The 27884-nt window shown below is 37.8% G+C and overlaps 1 protein-coding gene across 4 annotated transcripts in view; it reads left to right on the forward strand.

The window, feature by feature from the left end:
• Nucleotides 1-27884, forward strand: part of MAP4K3 (mitogen-activated protein kinase kinase kinase kinase 3) — a 193825-nt gene that overhangs the window by 75528 nt on the left and 90413 nt on the right. For 3 of the 4 annotated variants that reach the window (XM_019942766.3, XM_019942767.3, XM_019942768.3), the window contains 2 exons: nt 13133-13223; nt 23981-24045. In XM_019942766.3, coding sequence (XP_019798325.1) covers nt 13133-13223; nt 23981-24045 — 156 coding nt within the window. The remainder of the gene's footprint in view (nt 1-13132; nt 13224-23980; nt 24046-27884) is intronic. The other variant, XM_033838690.2, reaches the window with a different exon arrangement.

Below are 27884 nucleotides of genomic sequence, written 5' to 3' on the forward strand. Positions count from 1 at the left end.
TACCAGATGTTGCTGATACGTCAGGTAGAATGAGAATTGATAAGAGGCCTTTGATTTGGCTCTTAGAATGACATGGACCTTTGCAAGAGTAATTTCAGCAGAGTCATGGAGTGAAAAATAGATTGTAGTGGGCTGAGGAATGAATGGAAGTCATGAAAAGGAAGCAAAGCTCAGACAGTTTTTTGAAGAAATTTGACTGTGAAAGTGGGGACTGGTTTAATATAGGAGGAGCAAGGTTAAGGGAAGGTTTTTCACGTTTTTAAAAAAATTAATTAATTTTATTTTTGGCTGTGTTGGGTCTTCATTGCTAAGCGTGGGCTTTCTCTAGTTGCAGGGAGTGGGGGCTACTCTTCGTTGCAGTGCGCGGGCTTCTCATTTCAATGGCTTCTCGTTGTGGAGGAGGGGCTGTAGGCGTGCGGGCTTCAGTAGTTGCAGCACTTGGGCTCAGTAGTTGCGGCACGCGGGCCCGAGAGTCCGTGGCCTTCAGTAGTTGTGGCTCGCGGGCTCTAGAGTGCAGGCTAAGTAGTCGTGGCACGGGGGCTTACTTGCTCCGCAGTATGTGGGACCTTCCCAGACCAGGGCTCGAACCTGTGTCCCCTGCATTGACAGGCGGATTCTTAACCACTGCGCTACCAGGGAAGTCCAGGTTTTTCACTTTGAGGTAAGTTTGAGCATGTTTGTAGGCTGAGAGGAAAATGTGAGTGATGATAGAGAGAATAAAGGTATCAAAGACAATATAAATGATGGAGCAAGGTTCTGAGAGGGCTTGGAAGGAGATAGGATCAGGAGGTACCTCTTTTGAAAAGAAAGAAAGTACCTCTTTTGGGATCACAACTTTGTAAAGGGCCAATAGTGGGCACAAAAAAAGATCAGTTTTAAGGTTGAGGAGAAGGTAGCGAAAGAAGATCTTTACATCAGGGTCTCCATTTTCTCAGATGTAGGAAGCTAGGTCCATAGCTGTGAGTGAAGTTGAGGTGGGTAGGTATGATATCTGAGGAATAATGGACATGACTTTTTATTGTTGTTTTAAGAGCCGTTGTAGGAAATAGAAGAAACTGACTAGTTAACAGTGGTGGGACTGTTGTGCAGTGTTACATACCTAATTGAAGTTAGAAATCAACCATTTTTATTATTCCCATTGACATAGCTATGCTACTATTCAAAAGCTGTTGCTAGAACATCACCTAAAAACAATATGTAATTAATTTTCACCTATTAAAAGATCTTTTCTCTAGAAATTAGAGTTATGGGGAAATTAGTATTAAGAGAATTAGACAAGGTACTACCCCACGGTAGGTACACTTGTCTCTATTTTATTTTATTTTTATTTTTATTTATTTATTTATTTTTGGCTGCATTGGGTCTTCGTTGCTGCATGCAGGCTTTCTCTAGTTGCGGCAGGCGGGGGCCACTCCCTGCCGCGATGCGCGGGCCTCTCATTGTGGTGGCCTCTCCTGCTGCGGAGCACGGGCTCAACGCACACAGGCTCAGTAGTTGTGGCATGTGGGCTCAGCAGTTGTGGCTCGCGGGCTCCAGAGCTCAGGCTCAGCAGTTGTAGCACACGGGCCTAGTTGCTCCACTGCATGTGGGAGCCTCCCCGCCCAGGGCTCGAACCCGTGTCTCTATTTTAAAAACTGCTCATTAGTGCATTTCCTGCCCTGTTACATGAATTATCCATCCATGTTACCTTTTCCCCAAAGTCTCAGAGGATAACAAGCATATATTCGTAAATTTATCTTCAGCCTTCCTCATAAAGTGGGTAAAAAAACAAACCTGAGAAATGCTAAACAGTTGTTTAATGAGAGATAGAAAAGAGAAAAACAGTACCCAGATATGTCACTTGATGATCTCATCCGCCTGCAGAAAGTCTTCTTGATTCCCAATGTGTAATGCAAACCATTGACTTCTGGCATTTTACTTAAAATGCTGTTAATATAAAATTAATATTTATTGCACTCCCATAATATACCACTATAGAAGCAAGTCCAGTTTCCATTTAAGACTATTGCTTCTAACAGGGCTTACATTTTCTTGATGTTTTATGAATTACATTGTAGTCCCAGAGATCTTAACAATAAAGTACTAACCTACACTTGTTATCTCATATTTTTTATGATAGCCATTCTGACAGGTGTGAGGTGATAATCTCGTTGCGGTTTGATTTCTGTTACCCTGGTGACTAACGATGTTGAGCACCTTTTCATACACCTTTTGGCCATTTGTGTGTCTTCCTCAGAAAAATGTCTATTTAGTTCCTCTGCCCATTTTTAAATCAGATTGTTTGGGGTTTTTTGCCATTAACTTCTGTGAGTTTTTTTAATATATTTTTTGGATATTAACCTCTTATGTATGATTTTTAGATATTTTCTCTCATTCTGTGGGTTTCATTTTCTTGATGGTCCCCTTTGCTGTACAGAAGCTTTTTAGTTTTTTATCATAAAAAAGGCAAGAGATAAGTGTTGGTGAGGATGTGGAGAACAGGAAACCCTTGTGCACTTTTGGTGGGAATGTAAATTGGTGCAGCCACTGTGGAAAACACTATAAAGATTCCTTAGAAATTAAAAACAGAGCTGCCAGGTGATCCAGCAATCCCACTTCTGGGTATATATCCAAAGGATATGAAAGGATATCAAAGAGATATGTGTACTCCTATGCTCATTGTTCACAATAGCCAAGATAAGTAAACAACCTAAGTGTCTGTGGATCAATGGATAAAGAAGATGTGTATTTATATATACAATGGAATATTATTCAGCCAAGAGAAAGAAGGAAATCCTGCCATTTGCAACAGTATGCATGGACTTTGAGGGCATTATGCTAATTGAAATAAGCTAAAACATTAAATGAGTACATGAACTTCACTGAGGTAAGATATGTTTCTTCAAAACCAGTGTATCTGCCCAAATTGGATATCTTTTGTGGAGAAATTGCTACATAATAAACAAACCAAAAGATAAATCAGCAAGTAACCTCTTTTCTGAAGAGCATAATGTAATCAGTTTAATTAGCAAGCTGTTCTTTACACTCTGACATAAAGTGGAGACAGGAAACTCAAATAACAAGAAATTAAGAATCTGACCATTTATCAGGCTGGAATAGCAGACACAGATAAAACCTCAAACTTAACAGGAAACGGTATTTCTCACAAGAATGATAGAGCTGTAAAGTGTCATAACAAACCCTGTCTTTGAGTGACTATGGCTTGCCTACTCACTGAAAAACTTTGCTCTGGAAAATCAGACTATCAGAAACTTCACTTGTGTATAATTATAGCAGCAAGAGTGAAACATCCCATTCTTGCCTGGAGAATTTGCCTGGAGAATCTAAGTGTTTTTGACATAGAGTAGCAGTCTTGATTTACAACCAAGACACACAGCTTCAGATAAGGGGTTTCTGGACACAGCATCCACATCTATCTTAACTTCGTAGTTCCTAAGGAAAGAGGACCTTGGTTCACTTTGCAGTCTAGTCCCTTTACACACAGCTCTGCTTTGCTCTAAGCCTATCTAAACACTGCTTCATGTAAATTTCACTTATACTTTACTCTTTCCCAAATCTTTTTTTTGAACTTTATTTTATTTTTATACAGCTGGTGGTTCTTATTAGTTATCTATTTTATACACATCAGTGTATACATGTCAATCCCAATCTCCCAATTCATCCCCCCCCCACCGCTTCCCCCTTTGCTGTCCATATGTTTGTTCTCTACAACTGTGTCTCTATTTCTGCCTTGCAAACTGGTTCATCTGTACCATTTTTCTAGATTCCACATAGATGCATTAATATATGATATTTGTTTTTCTCTTTCTGGCTTACTTCACTCTGTATGACAGTCTCTAGATCCATCCACGTCTCTACAAATGACCCAATTTTGTTCCTTTTTATGGCTGAGTAATATTCCATTGCATATATGTACCACAACTTCTTTATCCATTTGTCTGTGGATGGGCATTTAGGTTGCTTCCATGACCTGGCTATTGTAAATAGTGCTGCAATGAATATTGGAGTGCATGTGTCTTTTTGAATTATAGTTTTCTCTGGGTATTTGCCCAGTAGTGAGATTTCTGGGTCATATGGTAATTCTATTTTTAGTTTTTTAAGGAACATCCATACTGTTGTCCATAGTGGCTATATCAATTTACATTCCAACCAGCAGTGCAAGAAGGTTCCTTTTCTCCACCCTATCCAGCATTTGTTGTTTGTAGATTTTCTGATGATGCCCATTCAAACCGATGTGAGGTGATACCTCATTGTAGTTTTGATTTGCATTTCTCTAATAAGTAGTGATGTTGAGCAGCTTTTCATGTGCTTCTCGGCCATCTGTATGTCTTCTTTGGAGAAATGTCTATTTAGGTCTTCTGCCCAATTTTTGATTGGGTTGTTTGGTTTTTGGATATTGAGCTACATAAGCTGTTTATATATTTTGGAGATTAATCCTTTGTCCCTTAGTTTGTTTGCAAATATTTTCTCCCATTCTGAGAGTTGTCTTTTCATCTTGTTTATAGTTTCCTTTGCTGTGGAAAAGCTTCTAAGTTTCATTAGGTTCCATTTGTTTATTTTTGTTTTTATTTCCATTACTGTAGGAGGTGGGTCAAAAAAGATCTTGCTGTTATTCATGTCAAACAGTGTTCTTCCTATGCTTTCCTCTAAGAGTTTTATAGTGTACAGTCTTACATTTAGGTCTTTAATCCATTTTGAGTTTATTTTTGTGTATGGTGTTAGGGAGTGTTCTAATTTCACTCTTTTACATGTAGCTGTCCAGTTTTCCCAGCAACACTTATTGAAGAGACTGCCTTTTCTCCATTGTATATCCTTGCCTCCTTTGTCATAGATTAGTTGACCATAGGTGCGTGGGTTTATCTCTGGGCTTTCTGTCTTGTTCCACTGATCTATGTTTCTGTTTTTGTGCCAGTACCATATTGTCTTGATTACTGTAGCTTTGTAGTATAGTCTAAAGTCAGGGAGTCTGATTCCTCCTGCTCCATTTTTTTCCCTCAAGACTGCTTTGGCTATTCGGTGTCTTGTGTCTCCATACAAACTTTAAGATTTTTTGTTCTAGTTCCATAAAAAATGCCATTGGTAATTTGATAGGGATTGCATTGAATCTGTAGATTGCCTTGGGTAGTATAGTCATTTTCACAGTATTGATTCTTCTAATCCAAGGACATGGTATATCTCTCCATCTGTTGGTATCATCTTTAATTTCTTTCATCAGTGTCTTACAGTTTTCTGCATACAGGTCTTTTGTCTCCCTAGGTAGGTTTATTCCTAGGTATTTTATTCTTTTTGTTGCAGTGGTAAATGGGAGTGTTTCCTTAATTTATCTTTCAGATTTTTCACCATTAGTGTATAGGAATGCAAGAGATTTCTATGCATTAATTTTGTATCCTGCAGCATTATGTGGTTTTTCTCTTTATCAGTTATTTTCATCAGGTGAAATATTTGAAGAGTCATTTTCCTCATTCTCAATCCTTAAAAATACAAATACTGCTATTATAATTAATTTTTCCATATGTTGAAATATCAAGAAGTCAGTAGGATTATTAAACACTTCCTTTATATTTCTGTGTGGTATTAACTATAGTTTGACTATTTCTCCAAAAACTAAAAATTAGGTGCTGGTTCTGTGGTTTTACAAAAAATAATTTATAACTATATGTTGTAATTACTTAAAGCCAATTTTATCTTTTTATTTTTATTTATTTATTTATTTGTGCCGGGTCTTAATTGCAGCTCACCGGCTCCTTAGTTGTAGCATGTGAACTCTTAGTTGCGGCATGCTTGTGGGATCTAGTTCCCTGACCAGGGATCGACCCGGGCCCCCTGCGTTGGGAGCATGGAGTCTTATCCACTGCGCCACCACGGAAGTCCCAATTTTATCTTTTTAAAACCAGCCATTGGATTTCATGGTACCTAGTTTAAGATAGTAATTGGATTTCCTGGTATTCTTGTAGTTTGAGATAATAATTGACAGCTTGTTTAAGGGAATCAGCTCTGGGTAGTGAGCTGTGGTTTTACTGAAAAATATTATTTCCATTTATTGTTTCTGTAGTATGAAATGGAGTTTATAAATTGTGTATTTCGAATGGTACCACGTATCATATTAAAAGGTAAATTAAAACTCGTCTTATAGTTAAAATACTTTTACATATAGCATAAATGGATATTCCCGTTTCTCTGTGTTTAAAATAGAGGAAGATTTGTGAGTGAGTACCCATAACATGGGCATGAGAAATCTTATTTGTTCCCCATAGTTTAAATTTAAATTTTTTCCTCTGGCCATAGGACAGTGTGTATATGTGTGTGTGTGTGTGTGTGTGTGTGTGTGTGTGTGTGTGCGCGCGCGCGTGTGTGTTGAAAAACATAACATTAGATCTACCCTCTTAATAAATGTTTAAGTGTAAAGTGCAGTATTGTTAACAATAAGCTTAATGTTGTACAGAAGATCCCCAACATGATTGAAATTCTAGCCCTACTGAATAGCAGCTCCTCATTCACGCTGCACCCACTACCCCCCGCACCCCCTGCCCAGCTCCTAGAAACCACCGTTCTACTTTCTGTTTCCATGAGTTTGACTACTTTAGGTACCTCATAAGTGGAATCATATAGTACTTATCCTTCTGTGACTGGCTTATTTCATCATCATTGCTCCCACCCTGGTGCAAGCCACTGCACATCTCCAGGGATTAATACACAATCTTCTAGGGACTTCCTTGGTGGTCCAGTGGTTGGGACTCTGCGCTTCCACTGCAGGGGGCACGGGTTCGATCCCTGGTTGAGGAACTAAGATCCTGCAAGCTGAGCAGCGGGGCCAAAATAATCTTCTAAATGATTTCCCTGCTTCCACCGTTGCTCTACCCAGCAGTCAGAGTGATACTTTTAAATCAGATTAGCATGTCAGGTCTTTGCTGAAAGCATTTCAACAGATTCCTGTCTCAGGGTAAAAGCCAAAGTGCTCATATATGATGTGCCCCCTCTTCGTCCTCATCTTCTACACTCTCTCCCAGCTCACTCCGCTGCAGTCACAGCAGCCTGCTCACTGTTCCTAGAAAAAGCTGAGCAGCTTGAGCCTTTTCAGTGGCTCCCTTCCCTCATTTGTATCTTCAGTCAAATCTCATCTTCCTCACCTGCTCTCTTTAGCCATTCCTACTAAATCCCTATTCCCTCCTGAGCTTCATTTTTCACCTTAGTACTCAACACCTTCTGATGTGCTATACAATTTTACTGATTTATTTTGTCTATTGCCTGTCTACTTACATTAGAATATAAGCTCTGAAAAAGTCAGGGATTTTTGTTTGTATTATTTTTTACTGATGCAGTCCCATTGCTGGCACATAATTGTTCAGTAACGATCTGTTGAATAAATTTTAAAAAAAGATAAAGAAAGAAGGGAGTTATTTAAGGTATGACTTTAAGCTGTTATAGTTATGACTGTGCACATTTTATGTCTCCTGTAAGTTTCTTAAAGTCAAGGAAAGTCTTGTTCATTTCTGGAACTCTACTCATGGTCTCCAGTACGTTCTCTTTTATATCATATTAGCTGCTCAGTGTATGGTGGTTGTTGAATGTCTTCTCAGCAGGGAACGTCCTAAGAATAACTATTCATCTTTACCCAAATGAAAGCATTAGATATTTTCACAAATAATATATATACACAAATACACACTCACACACATATTTCTTTACATACTTATATGCTAAAAGGTAAATCAGATCTATAACAAGTTAGCTTCCTTTACACTCTTTAAAAATTATAATTAAAAGTATTTTCAATTCTAATCTCTATTGTTAGTTACCATGTAAATTAACTTTTGATACTGCAAAGAATTATTTCATTATCATGACACTTGTCAAGACACTTCTGGAAAACCATGGCAGCTTCTGAGAGTCATGAACATGTTAATCATTTAGAAGAGAGATATAAAGATGACTAAAGGGACATAAAAAAACAAAGAATTGAAATAAGAAACAACAAACAAAAGGTAATTGACGGTGACATGTAAACTTGTTTCCTTCATAGGGGAAAGAACTACAGAAACAGAAGATACACAGTTTACAAATAGACCAAGTGTTGGTTTCCTAAAGACTTGTCTGTTGTTTCACCTCCCAATACAGATAATCCTTACGTTTCCCCTGTTTGTTTTTCATATAACCTCTACTTCCACTCAGTGTGCAGATACACATCAGTTGCTTTCATTACAATTACTCGGACTTAGATACATAAACTGTTAAAAAGCACAAAATGGTAACGCTACCTCCCAGCCAGTAGTTCTGTTTCAACAGCTTTACCATATTTATCTAACAAGAGTGATTGTGTAATTATTTGCTTTATTGAATTTTTTGCTTATTTTTAAAAAATGTGAGTGGATAGTTTATTGTCAACGTGCTTATGTTAATGATAAGAAGAGTAGGTCTTATAAACTTAATACAGTTGATGCCAGTGAAAATAATTAGGCATACCAAAAAGGCAGTTAGTTGGTTATCAGTTTGATCTAAGATTATGTATTATTTCGTCAAAAAAAAAGTAAATAATTGTATGAATGTTGGAAATACCGTGATTGTCAGTTTGTATCTAAAAAGGCAAGAGGGCCTCCCCAGTCGCGCAGCGGTTAAGAATCCACCTGCCAGGTGGACATGGGTTCAAGACCCGGTCCAGGAAGATCCCACATGCCACAGAGCAACTAAGCCCAGGCGTCACAACTACTGAGCCTGTGCTCTAGAGCCCATGAGCCACAACTACTGAGTCCACGAGCCACAAGTACTGAAGCCCACACACCTAGAGCCTGTGCTCCACAACAAGAGAAGCCACCCCAATGAGAAGCCCGTGCACCGCAACAAAGAGTAGCCCCTGCTTGCCGCAACTAGAGAAAGCCTGCGTGCAGCAATGAAGACCCAATGCAGCCAAAACTAATAATAAATAAATAAATAAACAAACAAACAAGGCAAGGAAGTATTAGGGAGTCTATGTTTTATTGTAGTTTTCAGGGAGAGACCCACCCCCATAACATTCAAGTGTCCTTTTGCTCTCACATATTTGACTAAATATAGCTTTTTACAGGAAAGCATTGTATTAAAAAATAAATTGTATAAAAAATAAAAGCAAATAGAAATGCCTATGATCTTGTTCATTATATCTGTGCTCTATTAGAGGGACAGAGTCTCGTGTTTGTTAACCCACTAAAACATTTGTGAAGCCCCTCCTACGGTTTGGACAACCATTTTCGTAAATGGATGGTAATTATATCAGTTTAGGATAATGCTAACTACTGTAATAACTAAGCTAGATCATAATATAATTTTATTTCAAGTTTATGCAATAGTTTAGAGCAGATGTTCAAGTTGTTGGATGACTTTCTTTCTTTGGGTGACTCAGGGACCCAGACTTGCATTTTCTGGGACCTCACAGTGTCATGTAGCCTGCTAATGGGAAAAGAAAGAGTAGGAAAATGACACATTATTTTTGCTCGCATTCCATTGGCAAGAACTGTTCTCTTTGGCACGTCATGTTGACTGGGAAATGTCTTTTGATGGGATAATTGCCTCCCACCAGTAACTTCCACATTATGGAAGGGAGAGCACAGATTATTTGTGAATGGCTAGCCAGCTCTGCCAAAGTGATAATGTTGATAGTAATCACGTATTAGTTTCCTGTGGCTATGTTAACAAGGTCTACAAACTTGGTGACTTGAAACAGCACAAATTTATTCTCTTAAAGTTCTGGAATTTAGAAGTCCAAAGTGTGTTTCACTGGGTCAAGATCAAAGTCTTAGCAGGGCTGCCTTCCTCTGAATACTCTAAGGGAGAATCCATTTCCTTGCCTTTTCCAGCTTCTAGAGCTGCATTCCTTGCATTCGTTCATTCTTGGCCTCTTCCTCCATCCTCAAGGCCAGCAACATAGCATCTTGCTCCTTGCCTTCTTATAGTCAAGTCTCCCTCTGCCTCTTCTTATAAGGACACTTGTGATTACATTAAGGGCCCACCCAGATAATTCACGATAAACTCCCCATCACAAGATCCTTAACTTAATCATACTTGCACGCCCCTTTTTGCCATGTATGGTAACATTCACAGGTTTCAGAGGTTAGGACCTGGCCATCTTTGGGGCCATTATTCGGCCTACTACAGATAGTTAACATTTATTGAACACTTAGTATTGTGTCATGTTTATTCTGAGAACTTTGCATGTGTAAATCTGTATTTTTCTGCCTGTCTACTTGATTTATTCATGATCTGCTCTACTTGTAGGCTTGCTTATTTTTCTCAATTAGGTTTTGTTTTTATTTTTGCCATCCTTTGGAAGATGTATTCTTCATTTTAATGTCAAAAATTTTACCGAAAATTCATAATCTCTCAGAATTGGAAAGAATTTTTCAAAATTATCTAACCATCCCATTGGGGGGGCTATTAATTTATCCTTTAGAATGTATTTCTCTTGAACTTTGAAGAAAGTCCTTTAACTCTGTTAGGCTCCTTTGGATTAATTAATGTATTAAACTGCTTTCTTTTTTCCTACCCAAATCTACCTTTTTTCAGTTACCTTTAAAAATCAAATTGTGGAATTTTTCTTTGGATTTTTTCCCCACAAAAATACTGAATTTAATTTGGCCATTGTCATAATCACGTGGGGATGACTTAATAGGACAAAAAGGATGCACTTTGTATCAACAACATTTCCTGGGAAAGACATGGTTGAAGGCTTAAAAAGCCATTCATAGATTTTAGTGAAACCACAGGAGTAGCAAACAAACAATTGTATAAAACATGCTAATAACTGGATGAAATTAAACCCAAAGCAGATGCTCCTGATTTAGAGTCATCATGTAGTAGAATTATGTGCTATGATTATGATTATGCTCTTATTATGATTCATTCAGGTAACAACTTCATTGATTGCATATTAGGTGCTAGGGATACAGAAATGATGAAGGTATCATTCCTGTCCTAGATGCTGTAACATTCCAGTGAGTACATAGACATGAAGACATTGATGCAGTGATGCTTACAGGTATAATAGAAACCACAGCTCAAGGTGGCTTAAACAGTACAAGGAGTTTATTGGTCATGAACAGGTATATCTGAAAATTACCAGGCAGATGAGGCTTCCTGTAGTAGCTCAATTACACTGGTCATGTGCCTTCCTTCTTCCCCCCTTTTCGTGTTTCTTCTCAGTGTTTTCTGCAGGTCAGTGTTATTCTAAAGCTGGCTGCCTTGGAGGTTGTGTGACGACTAACAGCTTCAGGGCTGCTCCTAGAAAGAGAGCTGCTGTCCTCTAACTATTAAACTAGTCCTAGAGTTCAGGCTGACTGTATCAACTTTGATCTCATGTAACCCAGTCACTGAATTGGGGAAAAGTATAATGGAAAGGCAGGTGAAAAGCAAAATTTAGAACTTTCAAAGTATTTCATATATCCCTGAAAATTGGAGTTCGTCTCATTATGGCCTTATTATGTTTATCTTGGATTTTTCTTAATATACTGAATCAGAAATTCTTACTGGTGGGAAGTAAACCCAGAAGATCCTAGTTCAGTGATTTTCTTTTGAGATTTTGAAGGCATAAAAATTTTCTATTCTCCCTTTGGAAAACTTTGATTTTGTACCCATTTCATTGCAGAAATTACGAATCTGACATACTGTATCTTCTCTACTACTTCTTCCCTTGTCACTGGGGCAGTAAGGTTGGTTTTGATATTGAGTTCAGATGGTTCATGGTTAGGCTACTTTCAAGCCTGTTACATTTACAGTAGGAAAATGCCAGGCCAGAAGTGTCAAGGGCTTGCCATAACAACCTCATATTTACAATTTAAACTTTAGTTTGGGAAACCTATTTTTGATTCTGCCACTAATATACATTTAATCAGGCTATTCATAGTATATAATGCTTGAAAAACTGAGTTAGTAATACAAAGCTGCTTTGATTTCAATGTAAGCACTTCCACGTGTTCTCTTTCTGCTTAGTCTCTGGTTTACCACATTTGCATTCATGGCAGTTCTGTCTCTCTCCATGACAAATGTTCATTCAGGAACCAGGAACATGTGTGACACTGTTACAGGATTGCCAGATCTTATTTTGAAGAATTTGGGCAGGGAGGGAGTAGAAGGAGAGAGATACTTGCTGATAGTCTGACCAGACTTAAATACAATCCCATTCTACATCCCAGCACAGCTGGAGCAAGGCACTTGAATACAGGATAAGCCTGTGGCAGGGGTGGTGGTGCGGGGGCGGGGGGGGGGCTTCTGGTAAACCAGTACTGCTAGAGTAAGGCCTCTCAGCTCTACCAAAAGAGCTGTGGAGGTACCTTTGATAGTCTCAGTGTATAAGGGTTCCTGCCCTAACTTAAAAAAGAATTGCTTCCTTGTGCAAAATTATATTAAATGTTGGGACTTCCCTGGTGGCGCAGTGGTTAAGAATCCGCCTGCCAATGCAGGGAACACGGGTTCACGGAGCAACTAAGCCCCTGTGCCACAACTACTGAGCCTGTGCTCTAGAGCCCGCGTGCCACAACTACTGAAGCCCACGTGCCTAGAGCTCATGCTCCGCATCAAGAGAAGCCACCACAGGAGAAGCCCGCACACTGCAACGAAGAGTTGCCCCTGCTTGCCACAAGTAGAGAAAGCCCACACACAGCAACGAAGACCCAACGCAGCCAAAAATAAATAAATAAATAAAATTATATTGAATGTTATTTGCTAAGAAAGGGAAAACATAATGTATTTCTAGTGAATTATATGATGGCATAATTGTAATAATAGCAAATGCTTATCTAGTGCTTACTCTGTGTCAGATACTGTTCTAAGCATTTTACATACATTAGCCCACCTAACCCTTACAATAGCCATATAAGATAGATTATTATTAGTTTTATCCCTATTTTACAGAGGAAGAAATTGGCACAGAGAGGTCAAGTAACTTGCCCAAGTTCACACAGCTTAGTAAGGGACAGAGTTGGGATTTGAATCCAACATAGTCTGGGACCAGAGTTCATACTTTTTAATCATTGTACTTTACTTTCTGTCAAGATAGGACTGAAATTGTCATTAAAAATAATATCAATAACATTTTTTATGTTTTGAAAGAAATCGACATTTTGAAATTTACCTACTAAATATTCAACTTGCTTATTTTTTATTCTAGGAGAAGACTTTGCAGTTGTGCAGCAAGAAATTATTATGATGAAAGACTGTAAGCACCCAAATATTGTTGCTTATTTTGGAAGCTATCTCAGGTACATTGTTTGTTTCCCTTATGAAAAGCAGTAATGATTTCCATCACCTAATACATTTAACAAAATAAAGTTAGCTCTAATACCAAGTTTTGTAGTTTTCTTCATGCTTTGAAAATAAGATATCTTCATATGAATGGAATTTTTATTTATGACCTCTTTATGTTAATTCTGTACCCCATACCATAGTCCATGATTTGTTATACTCTTGGGAATTCTGGGTGTAGTTTCAGTGAGGAAGCTGGCAAGTAAAAACTGACTTTTATGGTTAGTCTTCCTGTGGTAGACCAGAGATCTAAATACGCCATTCTGTTGCCCCTTTCTTCTAGTCTTGGGTGAATTTACAAAGTATATCTGTTGTTTTTATTAGAACCTTTAGAACGTTTTTTTTTTCTTTTGTGCTTCTAGCCTCAAAGTATTGCATCATCCCTTCCCTTCATTTTATCCAGAGGACTAGGAATTATAATTATTTTACTAACTTCTTATTTTCCCAGGTCCTAAAGTGAACTTAGAAGGACTGAATTTGCCGCCCCTTGTTTTGGTTTGGCAGGACCAAGCCAGGTTCCCCAGGTCATATTCCATAGGGGATGACCTCAAGGCCAGATCTTGCGTTTCCATTCACTTCTGTATGCAGTTGAGTTGAGCACTGTGACCTAGTTGTTTCCAAGGTTCCTTCCAAAGGGGAAGGATTAGAGAATGTTTTCTTAGGTATTTAAAAAACTCTTCTGTTTGGTTCCCATATACTGTAGGGTAAGAATAAGGATGTATCTTATTACAGCTCCCATTCTGTCTGTGAGCCAAGTACAAAACACTTCTTTTCTGATGCAGGCACAGCATATGGAAAAGACGGGGCACTTCTGCCCTCTCTTCCTTCCAGCTTGTGAAAGGCCAGGCGGACCAGCTCTTCTTGATTCTAACCGCTCTTGGATAGCTTTGATTGTCCACCTTCATCGAGGTCAAAGGGTGGGTTTAATGGGACTTTAGTTCACGTAGGGACAGGTGCTACCCCAGGTCAGTGGCTGTTAAACATTTTGAATGGGTTCTTTAACAGCCAGTTTAAAACTGTTTTAATGGTGGGTGGTTCAGACAACAACCTAACAACAGTTTCTGCATCAGTTTTTATCTTATGGACAGACCCAGCACAGGCAGTTACTCCATCAGCTCAAAGAAGTCCCTTACAATCATTTAAGCTCATGATACAAATAACTGATTTCTGCCAACACATGTAAATTGTCACTTCAAAACAATTTGTTTCACTGTTATTGGTCCTAACAAAATGATCCTACTTAGACTCATTTGGGAGAAGCATTACAAAGTTTTCTTCCCCCAAGAGCAAACAGATCTTTTTTTAAGAGTTTTTGTGTTTCCCCAGGGACATTGAACTGAGAATTTCTCAAACATGTTCTGAGTCTTCCAGAAATATGGGACCATCCAAAGCCTAACCTGTTATTCCAGGAGATCCCCACCCACTTACATGGCAACCTTGGTGTGGTGAAATGAGCATGATCTTTTTGCCACAGAGACAGTAGTGTAGTTGGTAGTTTAGAGCTTGAGTTCTGGAGTCAGGTTGGTTGGGTTGGTTGAGTCCTGACTCCATCACTTACTAACTTTGTGACTTATGGCAAATTACTTAACCACTCTGTGCCTCCATTTCCTCATCTATAAAATAAGGATAATAATAATAGATACATGATGTGATAACTACAAGGGTAGTTGGTAAGTATAAGTAAAGTGTTAAGAACAATGGTTAGAGCATATAATAAATGCTCAATAAATGTTAACTTGTATTGCTACTACTATTGCTATGATTACTATTACTGTTAACTGTTTTTTAAATACCGTCAGGTTAGTGCCTAATTTGATCTTTTCAACAACGCTCTTAGGAATATTACTCTATGGTAAATATTATTTCCATTTTACAAATAAGGTGTTTGAGAGTTTCACATCGAGTATTTAGTTCACAGTCTCATTTCAAGTTATTGACAGAGGAGGGTCCTAGTTCTTTCTGTGGTATTGTGCTTATGGATCACATGACTTTTGACTTGGCCTTTCTACTTCCTTGCCAAAAAAGCTGACCAAATAAACTTCCAGTACTTCACACCCACCCACCCCACCCCTCAAAATTCAAAAAAGTAACATTAAGCTAAACTGGACATTTGACTTTCTGGGTTACTTAGGCAAGAGCCTTCCCACACAGGTTAGGCAGCAAAACGTTTGATCTTGTTACCGGAATACAGAATTCCTTCTGGGTTTGTATTCATTTTTGTTGAGACTTGGGGCAAAATAGCACAACTCTGTAGTAACACACTCTTTAACCTTAACCATGAGACATGCTACAAGAGAGCCAATTTGAGGTTATGCCTAACAACAATTGTACTTACTTTTAGATATCAGGAACCATGTATTCTGACTGTATTTTGAATATCCTTTTTTTTACAAGTAAACCTTTTAAATTGAAGCATAGTATACATACAGAACAGTGTGCAAGTTTCTGTTTTGTGTGTAACTCGATGGATTTTTTTTAGAGGATACTTTTATTTTAATCTAAGTATAAGGATACAGAGAGCAAAACTGCCCAGAAACCGTCGTGAAACAGACAAAATTAGGGTCATTCTTTTTTTTTTTTTAAATAAAGCGTGTTCATTTGGAGTTGTATGATCTGATATAGGAAAACTGATTTAAACATATAATTTTATTCTGTAACGTATAGTTGATGAAAGTGATACAAAAGCAATTGGTAGTATAATGTGGAACAGCGATTAATCCTCTCTTTCTTTAGCTCTTTTCTTCTATAGAAATTCTTCCCTGCTTCACTAATTAAAGTCTAGACTCAGGCAAATTTGGACTATGGGATAATGATTAGCCTTGTGGGGTGTTAGAGCTAGAAGGGACCAAGAGGTCTTGTCACTTAGCCCACTTTTTTTTTTTTTTTTTGCTGATAGAAGAGAGACTGCTGGATAAATGACTTCTTTAGGTTATCCAGCTACTCATTGTTGGTGCTGGGATTTAAACCTGGCTCTGCAGGTACCTAGCCAGCAGTCTTTTTGGTGTACATATTACTTAGTCCAGAAATGGCAGATTTAGTCTCAGAGGGAACATGGTTTCTTGGCTTCTTTCTCATTACTGAATGAGTTTTCAGAAGGCAATGAGCTTGTTTGTTTGAACTTGATACAAACCCCCTAAAATATATACTGTTCTTATTGACCTTCTTCCTTCTATCTTGTTGCATTATAGCCTATTATAACAAATTTGGACCAAAAAATTGAGTAAACTGAAGTAACGTGGTTTGACCATTAATAAATTTCCCCTCCAGGAAATCAGACTTAACCCTATGAATTTACTGAATAGATGACCAGCAAATAATTAAGTTCAGAAGCGTATTTTATAACAGGGTTATAGTGAGCTATGCTCACTTCCCAAAGGAATATTGAGACTGAGCTCCTGTAAGAAAGAGAAGCCTGATACTCTTGATGGGGCCGTCCTTACTTGCTCTTCAACATCATTAAAAGCCTGTGTTTATTAAGTGCCTAATTACACATACTGTACAACAAGAACTGGATAGAGAAAACTTTTCTCTGAAAGTTTAGAATTTAAAGTAAATAGACCTGGTGTGGTAAATATTTTTATCTGTGTATTTCTGTGTGTATATTTACAAAACAACAGATTTAAATCACCATAGACCTATTCTTTATTCTCAGTAGAGCTAAACGATTGCTTCTTTTAAGCAAAGAATGATCTTAACTTCAGATTCTTCTAAGCATTCCTTCGCCCAGCATATCCTTTAAGAATAAATTAAGAAAATTGGAACATTCCTTTCTAGTCTGAACTCATAATGCTCAGCTTTGACGAACAGCAAATGATCCTCAAAAGATGAGCTGTCAGAAGGTCAGATCCATGCACCGAAAACACTTTTATTTAGATCAGATATTTTAAACCTTTGAAATCCAGAGTAGTAGTTTAGATGAACATGATTTAACTCATAGTAATAATATATTTATGAATCATCACCACTTACAAAGTGTGTTTACATTATTTCTTAGGATGTCTAGAGTGCTGTATTGATTTCTGGAGATGTTAAGATAGATAAAACAGTCCTTGCCTTTAAGGAGCTTACTATTGAATAGAAAAAATAGACATGAGCAAATAATTGCAATGCTAGGTGCAGTAATCATTTTGACGTAAGATATAAAGTGATAAAGATGTGGTAGAATATCTGATTTTGTCAAAGGGAATCAGAGAGAGCTCTTTGAATGATGTTATTCCCAAATACTGGGTGTTAGAGGATTAGTATGCATTTACTGTGGTGTGTATATGTATGTAGAAAATTGTAATTTCTGACAAAGGAAATGGATGCATGAAAAAATCATGAAGTGTTCAGGAGATAGCAAATAATCTCATATTAGAGTTTAAGGGGAAAGGGTGTAGTTCAGCAGGTTAAGGCTGTGGAGATTTAGGCAAAAAAGAAACCTTTTATGCCTTAATTAGGACCTATATGTATTGAGCATACTTGTTGGAAGGTTTTAACACAGAGGTAGTATATTCTATGGGGGAATGGACTTGGGGTGTAGGGTATTGAGACAAGGAGTCAGTTAATTTTATACGGTACATTTATTACAGTAATCCAAGAAAGAGATGGTAGTCCCCTGAGTTATATAGAAACTGGAAGAAATTTTTTTTCTAGAGCCAGAGACAGGACTTGCCAGGACTTGTAGTCCCTTGAGTTATATAGAAACTGGAAGAAATTTTTTTTCTAGAGCCAGAGACAGGACTTGCCAGGGAAACCACAGAATCTTAACTGAAAATGCGTTTTTGAATGCTCACACTATGAAAATAAAGTAAATTAAGTCACTTTAGTTTATACCCAGCTACTGTCTTTTTTTAAAAAAGGAAACTTAATCTTGGAATATGTTAGATTTACATAAAAGTTGCAAAGATAGTACAAAGAGTTCTCGCAGCTTTCCCTGGTGTTAACATCTTACATAACCCTGGGACATTTGTCAAAACTAAGAAATTAACACTGGTACAATATGTTAGCTAAACTAAGATACTGCATTTGGATTTTACCAGTTTTTCACTAATGGTCCTCTTTAAGAAATTTGGTGGAACTACCTTATGAGATACTTCTTTATACCAGTATTGCTGGGGTATTTCTACGGAACATCTGTTCAGAGGGATGCTGATATGTGAAAAAATGGGTCTATGGAAAAAATAATTGGGGGATGTAGCGAACTAAACAAAATTAGAGAAGTTGTATTTCTTCTTTCTCTTCTTCATTTTCCCTCTGCCCTCTGCTCTGTTATCTTTTCCCCTTCTTCCTCTTCTCCATTCTCCCCTTCCCAACATTCCATCCCCTTTCTTCCCCTCTTTCTAATCTTCCTCCTCCTTTTCCCACCTTTTCTTCCCTCTCCACACCTCCTCCTTCCCTTTCTCCTTCTATTCTGTGCCCCACTCCCCCCCCCCCACAGGATTTCTCAGAGACCTTAAAATACCAGTGGCGTTGTTAATTTCCAAGAGAAGAGAAGACTGTAGTATATGACATTTCTAAAACTGATTTAACTGTGCAGTGGTTTCTTTTGGGGAACATACTTCACATAGGACTGCTGTCCAGTGACCCGTTCTTTGTCAAATATTATGCCAAACTGGGAGTGTTAAGTACAATTATAGAGAAATAGGTCACCTTGTATCCTCTGAATACATAGCTACCCCTCATTGTTAAAGGGGAAGAAGGTGGATGGGTTACGTATAACTTTTTGGAATGCGGTCGTTTTTGCCTATTTGTTTAAAAATGAACCACAACATTTTAATTCAGCACACATTAACATGAGCTATCCTAAACTAAAACATCTAGCAGTTATTAAACTTTTCGTTTTTCACATTGACAGTTGAGGTTACAGTTGAATTATTTTGCTGAATGTGATGGAGTAGCCATTGGCAAGTGCTTTGGTCAACAAGATAGCCTACAGTAAAGTACAGGGTACAGCAGTGTGGGGCATGACTAGGCATCCTGTCCCGGGAGAGTGACTGGTCTGCTAGTTTCTAGCAGACGTTTGAGAGCTGTTTATCCTTGGTGATCATGCTCATATTTTATTTTTCTTTTTAAATCATGTTATATTTGGGCAAAATACATAAATAATTATACTTAGTTCAGTGTGGGAAGATTAAAAGGTGTGTTTTAGAAATGATAACCTCTTTAATTTAATGAAATAGTTATTAGAATGTTAGTTCCTATATGCTCTAGTAAACATTGAACTAGAAGATGAAAATAGTGAACTTTTCCCCCCTCTACTTATTTTTTTATTCCTTGTCATATAGAAAGATAATTTTACAGAATAAGAAAGAAGAATTATAAGGATTTGTTGAGCCAGAGAATTAATAGTGATATATTGTATATTTACCTCAGTGATTAATTTTATTTTAGTTCAGATACCCAGGGACAAAGATTTTGTAATTTATTGGCCTGCATCAAATGGACTGATCTGATTCAAGTCCTTTCCCGTTAGGCAGATGGCTTGGTGAGTGACCAAAAGCAAATGCAGATTTACCATCACAAGAGAGACATTCTTAGAACAGATGGAAGTCATTTTTCTAATAGACTCTAAATATTCAGGCGTTTTTGATAATAGCAGACTTAACTAAATAGAATGTTGTAAAGGTAAAGTGTTTTAGGCATCTTAAAAGGTAAAGTATTAAATATATAATTATGATTTTTTTTTTCTCAGTCTGTAAGTTGGAAAGTCATTTTACATAGAGTGAACAGAAAATTGTGTTTTTAAGCAAGGTGGGAAAGGGAGTAGACCAGCTTCAAGTAGAGGATGGTATAATATTGAAATATGTAAGAAAGCAGAGAACTCATTTCCTGCATCCATTTTCTTTACAAGGAGAATTGTTTTCAAACTGGAAAGGGTAGGAAAATAATGCTTAATAAAAGCATTATTAAGAAGGAATTGAAGTACAGATAGGTGACTAGATAATTATAGAGCACCAGACACTTTAAATGAATGTAAGCCTTTTAGATTTATATAAATTATATCTCATTACTATACTGAAAATATAGCAGACATGATTGTCATCCACTGTCGGTGAGTGTCTTGACAAATAGGAGGGGTGTCAAAAGATTAGTGATCAGCATTGACCAATTTGCAAAGGAAAGGAAAAGGTGATTTCTAGAAAATACAGACTGTTAAACTTGATGTCAGTCATCTGTCCCCAGCAAACATCTAAGATAAATTATTAATCACATAATTAGTGAGCGCTTATAGGAAGGAAGTGGTGATTAGCATTACTTTAGTAAGAAGTTATGTCAAATCAATCCCATCTCTCTTCTATTTTTTTTCTTAAAAAAAAGAAAAAGGCAAGTTTACTTAATTACACCTTCACTGAGTTCCAGGAGCAGTTTAAGGTGCCTCACATAAATAAAACACAACAAGACAAAATACAACAAAAGGAGTAGAAAACAGCTTACGTTCATTGGGCGTATAGTCCAGGTCCTTTACTAAGCAGTTTACTTATCCTGAGCAGACCCCAAAACAATTCAGCCAGTTTCTGTGAGATGTGAGAAGTCCCTGCTGCCTGTTGCTTAAGCCCTTGAGGCAGGAATTTTATATGAAAGTTTCATGTGCAGCAGATGTGAAAATATTTTAGAGCAGTAGTTCTCAAGCACTTTGGTCTTAGAACCCCTTTTATTTTACACTCTTAAAAATGATTGAGTACCCCCAAAGAGCTTTGGTTTGTGTGGGTTATATCTATTGATATTTACTATATTAGATATTAAAATTGAGAAACATTTGAAACAAGAATACATAAGCACATATTCCAGTAACTGTCAGAGGGATGACATCATCATCACACTTCCTGCTCCTGTAGTGTCTGGAAAACTCCACTGTATTTTCAAGACAGAGTGCAAAGGGCAAATAATTTTTAGTGTTGTTATGAAAATGAGTTTGACTTTGCTGACCCCCTGAAAGGATCTCCAGGACTCTCAGAGGCCTCCAGACCGCACTTTGAGAATCACTGTTCTAGAGGAAGGACTCAGTCTAGAGAGATCAGGCTATGAAATCCTGCATTACACATATTAAATTGGAGTCTAAGCATCATTTCAAAGAATATTGGTTGATAGACTTGCCAGTTTTATACCTCAGTTTAAGCAGAGGCACAGAGAGGTGCCAAATGGTCATTCTGAGCAGTCTACGTAGTTAGAGTGCCATTCATGTCACCAGTGGAAAAGTTACTCCTAATGCTCCTTAAGCTCATTAGTAAACTCAGTAGTGCAGGTCCACATAGTTTATACGCAAAGCTCTTGCTCCTGATTAGGGGCTTTCTAACCAACTTCTGGAGCGTGGGGTAGGAGGGGTGTATTTACACTTAGAAATAGTGTCACAATAGTGTCTCCAATTATTTTAAGTAAAATAATTGGAGAGCTAATAAGATGCATGTGAAAACTTCTTTTTTTTTCCTTTTAAGGATGAAATTTAACAAATAAGGACAAGGTCCTGTGCATAGTTTCAGTGAACCAGATATACAAATAGGGAGCTAGAAAGGAAACTCATCTGACCACTTCTATGTAAAAAAAGATCTAGAGGTTTTAGTTAACTTCAAACTGCAAACCAGCAGTTGAATGCAGTTGCTAAGAAGCTGAAGTTAATAAGAAATAGAAGTGTTCATATAAAGGACATAATTGTTTGATTCTCAGGGGGATTTAGATTTCTCCCTGTGTAACAGTCACCAGTCATAAATGCCTTCATCGTTTCGGATGAGACCATGCATCTGCCAGCCCCCAGGCATCCATTCTGTGAGTTATTCAAACCAGGCCACTGGGCAACTAGGTCATACTTTACCGTCAGCAGTCATGACTCAGTTTCACTGGTATGTGGACCACCTGTGAATTTGAGGTCCTGATTTCTTTCTCTGGGCTTCACTATCTTCAGCTTTGCCTCTAGAATCATGGTACTTTTTACTCTGTACTCTTTTAAGTTTGCTGACCTTCACACTGACAGGTTGTGTTCCCTTGATATATGGTGCATGGTCCATCACACCCAACCAAGTCAGCTCACCTCTCAGGTCTGCTTAATCACACCACCACTGCCATATGTGGTCCAATCCTGATAACAGCTCCACTTGTTAATGCACTGTTCATGCAGTATTCAGACTAGTACTTGATTCTGGGTGCCACATTTTAAGAGACATTGACAAACTAGAGACTATCCAGATGAAAGTAACTAAACGGAGGAATATACAAACCAACCACTGTTTTACAGTATGACCTCAGCCTATTCTAGCTTCACTTCCTGCCATTCTCTCTTCAGGTAGCCTGAGTTCAACTCACGCTAAATCACCCACGGTCTCTAAAATGTGTCATCAAATTTTCATTCTTTTGCACAGGCCCTTTCCCTGTCTCTTAGTGGTGAATTCCTACTTTAACTTCAAGACCCAACTCAAATGTTATTTCCTCCCTTAAAATTTCCATTGACTCTCCTAATTATTTTTACCTCTGGGTTCTCACAGAACTTTATACATGCCTGAATTGTGCATTAATCAAACTATAATACAGTCCAAGGGTCAGCAAACCTTTTCTGTAAATGACCATATAGTAAATATTTTAGGCTTTGTGGACTTCGTATGTTTCTCTCTGTCACAGTTGCTCACCTCTGCTGTTTTAGTACAAAAACAGCCATAGATAATATGTAAATGAGTGAGTGTGACTGTATTCCAACATACCTTCACATGGACACTAAAATTTGAATTTCACAGAACTGTCACATGTCAAGAAATAATATTCTTCTTTTGAAACCACCCCCCCAACCGTTTAAAAATATGAAAACCATTCATAGTCCCTGGGCTATACAAAATCAGGCAGCAGGCTAGATTTGGCCCACTGGCCATAATTTGCTGATCCTGGTACTAATCGATTTGTTTATTATTTCAATTACTCATGCATTCATTCATTTCTGAAATAAGTATTCATTTACTGGTATCCTTCTAGGCGCTGTGAATGCAGTGGTAAAAGACTCCAACATATTATTAAGGCAGAATCTTTCTTCCGTGTTAGACTGAGCTTGCTGAGTTCAGAGACTTTCTATTCCATCTCTGCCCCCCAAGAATAGTACATTTCCTGTTACATTTTGAGATGAAGTAATGAATGATTCAACAAAGGAATAAGATTATGGTTTTGCTAATTATTTCTCCTGTGGCTATGTGGTTATGCTGTCTTATAATGTGAATGTGAAAGAGAAATGCTACTAAAGACAAGTGAGTGATAAATTTTTAACAAAGGTTATTTTGGAAAGATCTTTGTTGAGTCTAGATATGAGGGTAAAGTTTACATTTTGTCTGTTTTGTCAATGAGAAGAGCCATCAAAGTGGTACACTTTGAGATGTATTGGCTATTCTCTGATGAATCTTCTCTATGTAATTTTTGGTATGAACCTTTTAATTAACATTTAACTTTTATAATGCAGTCATAGGGTAGATGGATAAACTGTGAGGGAGGGGACTTTTTAACTAAAGGGACATTTTCTCTCATTTGGATGTGCCAAATGACATCTTTACATCCTACAAATTGTGTATTTTAAGGATTAAATCCTTGGGTTGAGTTACAGCAACACATTATGTTAAGTAATTCGTTTACTCATAGATATTAGCTTTTCTCTTAGCACATTGCATTTATGTGGTTTTTCAAGGTATTGGCATATGACCTTAAAATACTTGTTACTTCAAATAACTTTAATCATGAAAATGTGATAATGCTTATTTTCTTTTTATAGGCGAGATAAACTTTGGATTTGCATGGAGTTTTGTGGAGGTGGTTCTTTACAGGATATTTATCATGGTAAGACCAAAGTATATGTGAAAGAGATTAAGTAGAATTTCTTAAAATACAGTTATTTACTATGTTAAACATTAATGTTGTTTTGAGGAAAGTGTGTTTTATCATTATGCTATTTGGATACATAAGGATATTTAAGATATATACAGACGAAAGGAGCATTCACTTTATAAGTTGAGAAATTACATGCAGTTGAATTATTTGCTAATTCTAAAGAAGGTATATTATATATAGTTAGTTCAGTTGGAATAGGAAACAGGAAAGGATAGATTTTCTGGAACTGTTTTAGAAGGCTTAATGAAGAAAGTGGGCTTTAAATTGGTCTTTAAAAGATAGGTAAACCATGGATACAAAGAAGAGACACAAGTGTACTCTAGCAGCACAGTGATGTGAAGGTGTGACATGTTAGATCACTCTCACTGGTCTGTCTGGGGTGTATTTGGAGAGTGTGGTCAGATCTAGAGAGCCTTGAAAGCCAGAAGGAGGGACTTGCCTGGTGCTCCGGTGGTTAAGACTCCACACTTCCACTGCAAGGGGCACAGGTTGGATCCATGGTTGGGGAACTAGGATACTGCATGCCGTGCCACATGGCCAAAAGAAAGCCAGAAGGAAAAACATGGGAACATTTCTGCTTCATGAAAAGTTATTTCTGAGACTTCCCTGGTGGCACAGTGGTTAAGAATCCACCTGCCATTGCAGGGGACATGGGTTTGAGCCCTGGTCTGGGAAGATCCCATATGCTGCAGAGCACCTAACCCAGGTGCCACAACTACTGAGCCCACGTGCCACAACTATTGAAGCCCACGTACCTAGAGCCCATGCTCTGCAACAAGGTAAGCCACCGCAGTGAGAAGCCCATGCACCGCAACAAAGAGTAAGCCCCGCTCGCCACAACTAGAGAAAGCCCACACACAGCCACAAAGACCCAAAACAGGCAAAAAATAAATAAGTAAATAAAATAAAACAATTTTTCAAATGTATTATTAAAAAAAAAAATTGAAGGGCAGACAGCAGAAGCAAGAAGAACTACAGTCCTGCAGCCTGTGGAACAAAAACCACAATCACAGAAGCACAGACAAAATTAAAAGGCAGAAGACTATGTCCCAGATGAAGGAACAATATAAAACCCCAGAAAAACAATTAAATGAAGTGGAGATAGGCAACCTTCCAGAAAAAGAATTCAGAATAATGACAGTGAAGACGATTCAGGACCTCAGAAAAAGAATGAAGGCAAAGATCGAGAAGATGCAAGAAATGTTTAACAAACCCTAGAAGAATTAAAGAACAAACAGACAGAAATGAACAATAAAACAACTGAAATGAAAAATACACTAGAAGAAATCAATAGGAGAATAACTCAGGCAGAAGAACGGATAAGTGACCTGGAAGACAGAATGGTGGAAATCAACCGCAGAACAGAATAAAGAAAAAAGAATGATAAGAAATGAAGACAGCCTAAGAGACCTCTGAGGCAACATTAAATGCACCAACAATCACATTATAGGGGTCCCAGAAGGAGAAGAGAGAGAGAAAGGACCAGAGAAAATATTTCAAAAGGTTATAGTCAGAAACTTCTCTAGCATGGGAAAGGAGATAGCCACCCAAGCCCAGGAAGCACAGAGAGTCCCAGACAGGATAAGCCCATGGAGAAACACACAGAGACACATTGTAATCAAATTGACAAAAATTAAAGACAAAAATTATTAAAAGCAACAAGGGAAAAACGACAAATAACATACAAGGGAACTCCCATAAAGTTAACAGCTGATTTCTCAGCAGAAACTCTACAAGCCAGAAGGGAGTGGCATGATATATTTAAAGTGATAAAAGTGAAGAACCTACAAGCAAGAATACTCTACCCAGCAAGGTTCTCATTCAGATTTGACAGAGAAATCAGAAGCTTTACAAACAAGAAAAAGCTAAGAGAATTCAGTGTCACCAAACCAGCTCTACACGAAATCCTAAAGGAACTTCTCTAAGTGGGAAACACAAGAGAAGAAAAGGACCTACGAAAACAAACCCAAGGGCTTCCCTGGTGGCACAGTGGTTGAGAGTCTGCCTGCCGATGCAGGGAACATGGGTTTGTGCCCCGGTCTGGGAGGATCCCACATGCCACGGAGCGGCTGGGCCCGTGAGCCATGGCTGCTGAGCCTGCGCGTCCGGAGCTTGTGCTCCGCAACAGGAGAGGCCACAACAGTGAGAGGCCCGCGTACCACAAAAAAAAAAAAAAAAAAAACAATTAAGAAAAAGGTAATAGGAACATACATATTGATAATTACCTTAAATGTGAATGGATTAAATGCTCCAACCAAAAGACACAGGCTCGCTGAATGGATAAAAAAACAAGACCTGTATATATGCTGTCTAAAAGAGACCCACTAAAGACTTAGGGACACATACAGACTGGAAGTGAGGGGATGGAAAAACATATTCCATGCAAGTGGAAATCAAAAGAAAGCTAGAGTAGCAATACTCATATCTGATAAAATAGACTTTAAAATAGAGAATGTTACAAGAGACAAGGAAGGACACTCCATAATGATCAAGAGATCAATCCAAGAAGAAGATACAACAATTATAAATATATGTGCACCCAACATAGGAGCACCTCAATACATAAGGCAAATGCTAACAGCTATAAAAGAGGAAATTGATAGTAACACAGTAATAGTGGAGGACTTAACACCTCACTTACACCAATGGACAAATCATCCAGACAGAAAATTAATAAGGAAACACAAGCTTTAAATGACACAGTAGACCAGATTTAATTGATATTTATAGGACATTCCATCCCAAAACAGCAGATTACACTTTCTTCTCAAGTGCATATGGAACATTCTCCAGGATAGATCACATCTTAGGTCACAAATCCAGCCTTGGTAAATTTAAGAAAATTGAAATCATATCAAGCATCTTTTCCAACCACAACACTATGAGATTAAAAGTCAATTACAGGGGAAAAATACCGTAAAGAACACAAACACATGGAGGCTAAACAATACACTACTAAATAACCAGGAGATCACTGAGGAAATCAAACAATACCTAGAGACAAATGACAATGAAAACACGACGATCCAAAACCTATGGGATGAAGCAAAAGCAGTTCTAAGAGGGAAGTTTATAGTAGTACAATCCACCTCAAGAAAAAAGAAAAATCTCAAACAGTCTAACCTTACACCTAAAGGAACTAGAGAAAGAAGAACAAACAAAACCCAAAGTTAGTAGAAGGAAGGAAATCATAAAGATCAGAGTAGAAATAAATGAAATAGAAACAAAACAGTAGCAAAGATCAATGAAACTAAAACCTGGTTCTTTGAGAAGATAATCAAAATTGATAAACCTTTAGCCAGACTCATCAAGAAAAAGAGGGAGAGGACTCAAATCAATAAAATTAGAAATGAAAAAGGAGAAGTTACAAGAGACCCCACAGAAATACAAAGCATCGTTAAGAGACTACTACAAGCAACTCTATGCCAATAAAATGGACAACCTGGAAGAAAGGGACAAATTCTTAGAAAAGCACAACCTTCCAAGACTGAACCAGGAAGAAATAGAAAATATAAACAGATCAATCTCAAGCACTGAAATTGAAACTGTGATTAAAAATCTTACAAGAAACTAAAGTCCAGGACCAGATGGCTTCAGAGGTGAATTCTTTCAAACATTTAGAGAAGAGCTAACACCCATCCTTCTCGAACTCTTTCAAAATATTGCAGAGGAAGGAACACTCCCAAACTCATTCTACAAGGCCACCATCAGTCTGATACTAAAACCAGACAAAGATACTACAAAAAAGAGAAAATTACAGACCAGTATCACTGATGAATATAGATGCA

Source organism: Tursiops truncatus, chromosome 14, assembly GCF_011762595.2.
Source record: "Tursiops truncatus isolate mTurTru1 chromosome 14, mTurTru1.mat.Y, whole genome shotgun sequence".
NCBI classification, from domain to species: Eukaryota; Metazoa; Chordata; class Mammalia; order Artiodactyla; family Delphinidae; genus Tursiops; species Tursiops truncatus.